At 41.4% G+C, this 10268-nt stretch overlaps 1 protein-coding gene across 2 annotated transcripts in view; it reads right to left on the bottom strand.

The window, feature by feature from the left end:
* Window positions 1–906: 906 nt before the first annotated feature.
* The window catches only part of ELOVL2 (ELOVL fatty acid elongase 2), a 46002-nt gene continuing 36640 nt past the window's right edge, over window positions 907–10268 (bottom strand). For both annotated transcript variants that reach the window (XM_068670757.1, XM_068670758.1), the window contains exons 4-8: window positions 9548–9625; window positions 8266–8437; window positions 6097–6221; window positions 4605–4739; window positions 907–3931 (exon numbers count right to left, since the gene is read on the bottom strand). In XM_068670757.1, coding sequence (XP_068526858.1) covers window positions 3806–3931; window positions 4605–4739; window positions 6097–6221; window positions 8266–8437; window positions 9548–9625 — 636 coding nt within the window. In that variant the 3' untranslated portion in view covers window positions 907–3805. The remainder of the gene's footprint in view (window positions 3932–4604; window positions 4740–6096; window positions 6222–8265; window positions 8438–9547; window positions 9626–10268) is intronic.

Genomic DNA, 10268 nt, shown 5'->3' with positions numbered 1-10268 from the left:
ATATTTGGGTGAAGAGGTGATATTTTTAAAATCACAGCACGTCTCAATGATGATGTTCCGAGTATGCCTTCACACCATCATACGCAGCAAAATCTAGAGATGTTTTTCACTGTTGTCTGTGGGGTACCACAGAGTACATGAAATTAAGTGTGAACAAAACGAACTGAGAGTCAAGCTTGCTTGGACTAGCAAGTGGGATGCAATACCCTTCCTCCTGTGCAGTTTAGAAACTTCTGTCTGTCCAAGATTGCTCTTTTGATGCTCTTATAAAGGATGAATCGAAAGGATCTCTCCAGCTGAAATGTGCAAGGTGAGAGAGAGAGGCCTGGGAACACGGAGGCAGCAAAGCTACACAGTTTAATTTTTGAGAGTCTGTTTGGATTTAATTTGGGGCTGTAAGTGTTTTCTCTCTGCTGGGAAAGGCAAACTCAGTGTGAGGTATTTGCATCATCTACTTCATGCATCTGAACCAGGACACAGAGGAATAAAGCTGGGAGCCTACATTGCCTGTAGAGCCACTGTTAAGAAGTAGGACTGTCTGCAAGGGACAGGGATGTTTAGTCTACCAAAGAAAGGTACCTCAGGTAGGAAGTGTAGAAATCCCATGTCTGCACACTGTAGGAAACTTTGTCCTATCAACCCAATTATTGTACAAGTAGGTATGAATGTGGGATGCAGAAATACCACCTGCCCAGTCAACTGTGGGCAGAGCACAGCCAACAGTTGTATGAAAACCAAGAGAATCTTAACACCACTGTGAGTGCAGGTGGTGTGTGGTTTTGGGAGATTTCTCTTGTTCTGAGTGGAATGGCCTAAAAGCTTTCTGAAAATTTTCAGAAAGAAAGTGATCTCTAGTTACCAGTTCCCGGTAATTCACGCCGTAAACAAAGGGGAGGAGAGACAACCCAATAGTAAAATCTGTTTATTTACAGTGTTATGTATTACAGGAAAATCAGTTTAAAAAGTCAATGCTTCTTTTTCTTCAGAGTTGCAGCATTTTGAAGATGTTAAGACAGATCTGAAGAATTTAAACCATACCTGATTTGATTCTAGCCTGCCTACCTGGTCTGGATCTGAAAGGTGAGACCATCTTGTTTTTTTCTTTTTTTTTTTTCTTTTTTTTTTTCTTTTTTTTCCCAGCCCTTTGAGCTTCAAGTAAGGCATTTGTTTATTTTTATTGAGGTTTCAACAAAACACAATCAATATCTGTGGGTTTGGTTGCCATAGTAAACTTTAACACTTAGCGTGCTGACATGGTCTGCGCTGGTAGTCAAACGCATGCTTTGCCGTCAAAAAGTTCGGGACTCTACTCAGCCTAAAATCCATGCTTGGACACACAACCATTTTGTTGTCTGCCTCAGCCAAATGGTTCAGCTGGTTGCCTTGCATACTATCTTGTTGCTTCTTCTGATTCCCTCTACATTTATCCCTTCTGGAGGTGTTTCTTGGATCGAGCTGACATCTGCAGAGCTCTGAAGCTCTCCCTTGACTTGGGGCTATGTACAACACCCTCGGTCAATCCCAGTAATTTCTTACAGCTTGTGAGTTTTACTGTATTGACCAGAAAGATCTGCAATATCTCTGGAAGGGCTAGTGAGAACTAGTGTATACACCGAGTCTGGGCTTTGTGTCTATTTTTTTGGTTGCTGCCTTCCCTCCTTATCAAATGTTAGATAAAGTGAAACGCTGACCTTCGCTGTGGTCAGCTGAACGAAGAGAGAGCAAATGTGACTATGCAGCAGCTAGATGTATGTCTGTGGTGGTGTAAAAGCGTTTGGGTATTGCAGTAATTTTGGTTATCCAGTTCACAATGATGTAGTTTAACGGCCAGGTAGCTTAAGCGTACTGCCCATGCTGCAGCATAGTAAGGGCTTCAGTTTTCTGCTGGTGATGAAGGGTTTTGTTCATGCTGTTATGGAGTAGGAACTACAACTGGCTTGAGATGGGTCATCCAATGGGACTTTCAAGCACAAATTCAAATTGCACTCTGACCTGCACCACTTTTCTCTGTGCCACTTCCTCCTCTTGCTTTTGCAGTCCAGAAACTTCTCTTCTTACCCCTGTAACCATCCTGTACCTTTTCCTCTCTCCCTCTACTCACTCTCTTTGCAGCCTCTCAGGGTGTTCCCAGCAAGGCTGGCTACCCTGCCTCTTGTCCCAGGACAAATCTCCCTGCCTTTGTGCCTGCTGTCTCCAAGAGCCGCTGATGAAAGATCAGCTTGAGAAGGAAAAAACTAACTTGGGAGGTGGAGAAGGATTAGAGGAGCTGGATCTGGGGCAGCTTTCTCTCCTCAGAGGTCCCCTGCTGCTGCTTGACCTCTGCTGGCTGTGTGCATGAGGTTCTTCTTCCTCCGTGGGACCCTGCAGGGCAAGGGGAGGGAAAGGACATGGTCCCTTTACAGAGCTGCGTTGGTCTCTCAGGCTTGCTGGGTTGGGGTGACTCCAAAGGTGGTTACATTGAGAGAATGCAAGACTGGAAGAGTTCAAAACTACTTCATGATGAAAAAGGGAGAGGAAAAAGGCTGTGTTTGCTTTTAGCAGAGACTTTGAAATGGTCTAAGTGAGAAAAGGGAATGGAGCAGATTCCCAAAGCTAACCATGGGGATTCTTAATTTCTACTTGTAAGTGGGAAGCAAAAGCTAACTGAAGCTGCAGAGATAATGACTGACTTTTGTGTGAGACGCACCATCACAACTACAGGCAGGAAATATCTCTTTGCTTTCCCTATAGAAGACTGTGCCCCAGTCCCAGTCTCTCCTGTCAGACAGCAGTCTGAATAAGGCCCACCTAGTGCAGAAATCCCTGTATGATGTACTTGGCTTGTTGTGATGTTCACTTTTAAGACTTTCATCATCTTCCTGTCTATTAATGTTTGGCATGCCAGTTTCCTTCAGACTAACAGTGTTTGTATAGGGTTAACTTTTTGCACATTTACACTCAAAGGATTTATGTTCATGAAGTCGCTGAGCTCCTGTTTCTTCCAAAATCCATTTAGTTACATCTCTTTTAATTTAGGACATCCAAAGAAACTTGCTTTGCTCTGACTGGAGCTCAAAACTCCACATCACTGTGCAATGTCATGTATCCTAAATTCCATATCAGACAGCCTCCAGGTGCTACCTGTCCCAGCCCCCTGACGCAGCAAACTCCTGCCAACCTTTGTGGTGTTTGAGCCAGTTTGCCCATACATAAAGCAAGCAAGCATGGTACCTGTTTGTCTACAAACCCTGGGATTGTGCACCTGGTCTCTGCCTTCTGCTACATCCTTCCTCAGAGCTCCTGCAGGAACAGAGACCTCACTGGTGTCTATGGGAGGGAACATGCTTGGGGAGAATGGCCGGGAAGTGGCGGAGAGGGGTATGGTAATGGAAACAGTATTGTTCTCATCTCTCTTCTTCTGACCTTAACCACAGTTTAGCTGAATGTGCTGGATGCACTATGAAGACTTGCCTCGAGACATCTCACATGCATAGAAAGTGCTCAGGGTGTTAAGTCTGAAGAGAGTCCTAACCTTTTGAAGGCTTTGAAGGATTTATCCATCAACCATTTTATAAGGCGTTTTTGTGTCAGCATTACTAATCAGAAAGATTTTATTTTTTGTGTGAGAAGGATGTTGGCCTTATTGTTCTGGTGGTGATCTTTGACAGGACAAATAAATCTACTTGTTTTGTTAAGACTTAAATAGCAGTACATTAAGAAGTGTCTGGTACAAAGAACTGATAAATGTAACCAAATAGGTTTTCAGCTAAAGCCTGTACTTCAGTCTTATTCTTTTTAGAAAAAAAAATCATGGGAAATACTATACTTATTGTGCTTTCTTATTCAGGAATCCATTGGCAGCAGTGAAGTAGTCCTTATGGAAACCATTCTTTACTTCTGTTGTGACAGGGGTCTCCTTTACAGCTGTTCTTGAAGGTGCTTTCCGGTATGTCTACAAAAGCAAAATGAAAAGTAACTACTTGGATTTAATTAGTGTTCCCTAAATGCTATTTACGGTTAACTGTAAAATGGTGATGTCTGGTGTTTGTTGATGCAGGTACATATTTGCTTTAGACTTTGTTCATGGATTTGTATTATTTTTGCTGCTGTGGATGATATTGCCTCCCTAGTATTACTGTAATACTTCTTTGTGTCTAAAGGGGTCCTTTTCACTAGAAGCTGTATGTATGCAGGCAGGCTGGGGCATTCCTTGCTTAAAAAAAAAAAAAAAAAAAAAAAAAGTTGAATGATGCTGCTTGTTTTTTGCTCTTCCAAGAAGGGAGGAAAACTCAAAGTTGCTAAGCAGAGCAAGTTCAGACCTCCTAGGTCCTGCATGAAGTACCTGACAGGCTACATGAGTGCAGAATTGAGCCCTGGCACAAGACTGCACTTCAGTGCAGTATAGAAGAGCTCAGCTGCAGTGTCACTACTGACTGTATATTGGAGACACTACTGCATCTATTAGTCTTAACTGACATGTCTATGTGAACACAAACATATTTAAGTACTGAGGTTTGTTGTATATGTTTTGTATGTGGTTTGTGTCAAGACCACTATGCAAAAAGCTTGCTTTCCCCCACCACCCACCATTTTGGATCACCAATCCTTTTGGATAGACTCCTTACCTTAATGTAAAAGTTTACAAAGAGAATGACCAGTGTGGCCATGTAGGAAGACTGGAACATGAGGCAGCCAAATGGAAATCCACATGGCTTCACAGCCGCACTGAGTGTGTGCACAATAGTGAGCAGAAACTGGATCTGGAGAAGACAGATCATGCATGAATATTTACTGAGAAAAAAGGGTTGGTACTAGCTAAATCAAATATAACAATGATACCTAGTTCTGCCCTTTTGAAATTTTGAGTATCCTTGAACACTCTCCCTTTCTGAACAAGTGAATGCAATGTGAAGGTAAGGTTAAAAAGGTGCTCCTGTGACATCTTAAAAAACAAACAACAACAAAAAAAAACACACAAAGGGGTGGGATATTCCTATAAATAAGAGGTTCTAGGCAAATGGTTGGCAAAATGAAAGCTGTTTTAACAGGAGTTGTTATATCTTCTAGGCTGTGTCATGCCAGGTACAGTGTTGCCTCCGTTATTGGGCAGAAACCTGAGAAACTGTGAAGACTCAAGGCAATGGCTTTGCAAGTTTGAACAGAAAAATAGAAATCCCAGGAGTGACGAGAAGTGTAGTAGGAGGGCACTAGTGCTGACAGAGCTAAGATGGGGACAAATGAAGCAAAAAAATGGGGTGGAAAAAGAGGGTTGACGGTATTTTGGACTGCAATACCAGCCAATTCTGCTGTATCTGTCTCTCGCTCACCAGCTGAGGGTGCCCTCAGTCCAGCAAGCTGGGGTGCACTTACATGCAAACAGGGCAGCCTGTTCTAGCTGCAGGGGTGATCCCAGCTCAGATAAGAGGCATTACCTAAAAAACAATGCTACAGAGGCATTTTTAAGCTCACTGCAAACTCCCAAATGAGATGCACAGGTTGTAAGATTAAAAAAGTGAAGAGAACACTTTTTTTTTTTTTTCATATCAAGCCTTGCATTTTGTTCATAGCATTTGGCATGACTCTGTTCTTTGTTCTAAAAGCTGCTGGTACAGACTTTTAGAAGTCTGCTCTGTCTTATTGTCTAAGAGTTGTTTATATCTTCTTGTGTTTCATAGTTGTACCACAGTTACACTTCTTGTTTGAAGTGACTTCTTGATTTTCTTCACTGAACGAGTTTTTCAAACTGTAAAGCCATTTAAGTGTGCAGTGTATCTTTTTAATGTTTTATATAGTCAGTAGCTTTCACAGTTTTTTAATCAGTAGTCCATTTACCATGATTAAGCAGCATCCATTTTCTACACAGGAGATCAAAACTAATGGAGTTTTACGGACTGCAGAGTTTCTACTGCATTGTAGAAAATAGTTTCAAGCATTATTTCAGTTATTAAATTTTACTGGGCTGTACTAGTGAATTACTGTGCATGATAGCTTTGTTGTAACTGGATTCTAACTGGCTTAATTCTACAAATGACTGTTTGTCCATCATTTGTTTTGTCCTCTCTGACATTTCTGAAGGACTTCTGTCCATTAAAAAAGGGGAGTAATGTAGATACGTACCAATTGTGCCTGAGTGAGGTATTTCTTCCACCACAAATACTTGCGCATAGAAGGGATGACTGACAGTCCATAATAAGAATACATGAGCACATGGATAAAGCTATTCAAAGTGGGTCCAAAGAAACCTATGAACATTCAACACAGAAAACATTTTATATCACCAACTGCTAAAAAATTAGAAGATATTGCTGCTAGCAGTGCCTCCTGAATACATTAAGTTTTCACTCTGTGCTGTGGATTACTGCTGCTGCACCCTAGGTGGCACCTGGTCTCCTCTGATGTAGTAGTAAGAGCTTTAGTCAGCCTCTGAATGAAACTTGCTTGGTGTGACTTTATTTGAGCATTGCTCTCGCTTTCTTCAGGGGCTCTTCTGCTAGATGCAGATTTACAGAATGATTTCCAGAATGTTGTCACACCTTGCCACTCTCATTAGCTGCACTTAGTAAATACTGGATTGAGATTGAAAGAATTGCCCTCTGTACCTTACAGAGTACTGAGAAGCACCAGCACTAGTCTACCTGATGTATGACCATGTGTTTGATAGCAGTGCTTGACAACAATGAGATGGTCTCATGACTGGTTTTGATTTTTCCGCTGATTAATTACTGAATAATTATTGATTAATTACTGGACTACTGTTTTTCCACACTGTTAATCATAATAGCAAAAAATGAGTGCAAAGTGTGGGAATTATTTTCAGACACACAGGTTTGTGTGCTTTCCATTAACTTTGCTCCATTGAGTTTATCCCTCTACAGAAACAGCTTGTAGCTACTATGAAATCCTTGATCTCTGCTTCTACCTAGAACAGTAATTTACTTGGACTTTGTGCTGGCCAAAACAAGTACGAACACATGGCAATCCTGCTTTCTGATACCGAAAAATCCCTGCAACAAATTGCCTTACAAAATATTTCTGGGGACCGAGGTGATTCCATTTAACAGCTTAAAATTAGGAAAACCAATTTTCTTCTCAACTCCGATAACAACGCTGCGGAAAGCCTCCAGTTGTATGAAGCCCTGGAAAAGTATGTGTTATGAGACACATGAAATAGTTCTCTGCTCTTTGTTGGTATGCAGATACCAAGTGAGCAGCCTGTGGCACTTCCCCACCTCAACGGGGAAGATGATGGCTATTTCAATAGCTTCTTAGGACCCAAGACACTTAGCTATTACTGTTGTGAAACATGGCACCCAAAGTGTGATGAGCCAAGGAAGTCTGATGCTTCTACTACTTCAGTGTGAAAAATAAGACAGTACCCATTAGTTTTGGCTGTCCTGTTCAGAATTCAAGAAATAGTTTTGCTTTTTGCCACGTTTGCTTGAAGGAATGTTGATTTAGTTTGGCCTGCTGTGGGCCCTTACGTTGATTCTATCACAAGCATAAATTTATGTAAGTTTTAAAGATTGAAGTAACTTTGTAACATAGATAACTTAAAATGTTGTTTGCTATGTAAAGACATGAACTAGTAATTGTTAAAAACAATCCCTGATGTGGGAGAAAACCCTTTTTGTTTACAACAGCTTACAACAGCTGTCTAATGGCACAGCATTCTCATTGGAAAAACAAAACAAACAAAACCAAAATAAAACAATCCCAAAACAAAACTACTTGTATTTTAATTCGTGGTTGTGTAAGTGAAGTATCTTGCCAAAGCAGAATATAACAGATTGATGCATATAGGAGTGGAATTTCCTGCTCCAGCAGGGGGATTGGATTAGATGATCTTTCAAGGTCCCTTTCACTCCCTAACATTCTGTGATTCTGTGTGAGATCTGTAAAAATGCTGTTCTGATTGGCTTCACTAGGCTCATGATTTCATTCTACCTCTGCTTTTGACGTAGATTTTATATATGATCACTCTTCTGTACCAACCAGGAGCGTTACCCTGTCTAAAAGTGGTTTGAAGAAATGTAAATATAAGAGGTTGTGGCAGCTAAGTGGAAAATCCAGGGCCTAGTGCTCAGGACTTTTTTCTGCCCTGTACTTCTAACTATGCTTTTAATTTCACTGAGATCTGCAACTGTGCTGCAATTCTGAAAGAGGCTGTGAACCTTAATGGTGCTGTGCTACAGCAGCACAGTGAAGCACTTGCTTTGCATGGTGGTGCAATTCCCCCCCAGCAGCAGGTGATTCACACCCCAGTTGATGAAGTGAACAGAGACTTACTTTGCCCGCAGGGTATCCAGTTCAGGACACACCACCAGATATTAAACATGGTGGCATGGTGATAAACATGGAGGAAGGTGATCTGGCTACTTTTCTTCCTCAGTACGAAGAAGATAGTGTCCATGAATTCAATTACTTTGGAAAAATAATACCACCACAGCACCTTGGCTACCTGTGTGAGCAAGAACAAAGCAGCAGGAGATCAATACCTGTCCATAACAGGGCTTAACTATTGTTATACTTCATTAGTCCTTAAGCACACAATTCCCACAAAGGCATCAGTGTCCCACTGAAGGAGGAATACAAGCTCTGGCTTCAATTTTATTTCCTCTTTGAAGAGGCAGTGTATAGAAAATTCATCATGTTTTAAAATGGGATTGTCTGAATATATAATTAAATATAATTTAAGAAAATATAAACTTGAGGATAGGTCTTTTAATTGTTCTGCTTTTTTGAATCACAGATACAGTTTATTTTAAGGATGATATCATTTGTAGCTTCTTAACGCTGAATAGGTTACACAGGCAGCTTATTTTTTTAAATAATCCAAGTTTGACACTCAGCTCACTGGAATGTAACTCCTCTAAGGCTGAAATGGTTTATCAGAGCTCAGGATATGTCCCAGGGCAGTTAAAAACGGTTATTTAAAATGGAGGGGGGGGGGACCTTTTGTTGATGGGAAAAGGCACTTAACTGACTTCTTCTTTGCTAAAACACAGACAGAATTTGAAGGTTGGGGAAAATTGTGTATTATCCAGTCTTTCAGCCCTTGAGCTCTATTGTTATCTGGAAAACAAGCCTGAAAGGGGGAACGATAAAGGGTTACTACATGGAATTGCTGTGATGCAATAAGAGTTGAAACTAGAGATGAGCCAAGGCAGCAGAATGGCTCTGAAGTTTTCCAACGTTTAGAGTTGGGTCCAAATATATTTCCAGCTAGAGCCCAACATTGCAGGTAATGGATTTTTCTCCCGAGTTCTTAATGGATCCATATTGTCTGTTTTAATAGTCAGGCACCACTCTTTTGACCACAGACCTTGAAATATGTCTTTTAAAAATGCTCCCTGTCACGCTTTCAATGATCAGAATGCCTCTGCACTAAATAAAAAGCCTAACTCTGCTTGTTTGCTACCAGCTATCAGGTCACTCTGATAACACCCTCATGCTAAAGCTGTCCCTGATGGCATCAGTGCACCCGCAGTGCATGTGGAAGTGCTGCACTGCAGCGCAGGGAAGGAAGGCTGGCTGTGGGTGCTGGGGCTGAGCTGCTGCTGTGCCTCACCCGGATGTCGGCCGCCCCTGCACTGTGGAGGTTCTGGCACTGCAAGTTGTAGCCTCCTTCCCATGTGGCAAGGATGAGCTGGAACAGAAAACACAGCAATTACATTCATAAACAAAGTAGTTCTCCTTTAGCTTTTCTGATTTATTTTTTTTTAAATAGCATGAGAATATTGTAGGTTCCCATTAGTTCCATGAACTGATGCTCTTAGACCAGACAACTTGCTAATATCTTCCCCTTTGCAATGGAAAAGGTTTCACATTCTATTGGAAATACACACTGACGTGGTGCACCTTTTACATTCCTCTTGCTTTAGAGCCTTCAAGGCATCCACAAATATTTCTTGTTACTTAGTGCAGTGCTCCTGTAGCAGAACGAACAGAGCTTCACAGCTCTACTAGTGCAAAACCCCTTCCTATCCTTGAGAAAAATCCTCGGTACCAACCAAGCAAAAAAAAAAACAAATATAAATCTAAAGTAGTGCAAGAGGAGAAATATTTCTTTATGACACATATACATCACTTTATCCTTTATTTGTAAATGCAGGAAGAAAGAGAAGAGAGCGTGCGTGGTGCTGAGTGGAGACACTGACAGACACAAAAGCAATTTCTGAGACTTTGTCCATGTCATGCTGGGAAGCAGACAAAGCAATGAAACGTCAGTCTACCATGCTGTGATGAAGCAGAAGGTATCTGGAAAGCCATATGGAGGGCTTTTGATGTGG

The sequence above is a fragment of the Anas acuta genome, chromosome 2 (assembly GCF_963932015.1).
Source record: "Anas acuta chromosome 2, bAnaAcu1.1, whole genome shotgun sequence".
Classification (NCBI taxonomy): Eukaryota; Metazoa; Chordata; class Aves; order Anseriformes; family Anatidae; genus Anas; species Anas acuta.
The sequence above is the reverse complement of the archived record's forward strand: the minus strand, read 5'-3'. Positions and strand labels throughout refer to the sequence as shown.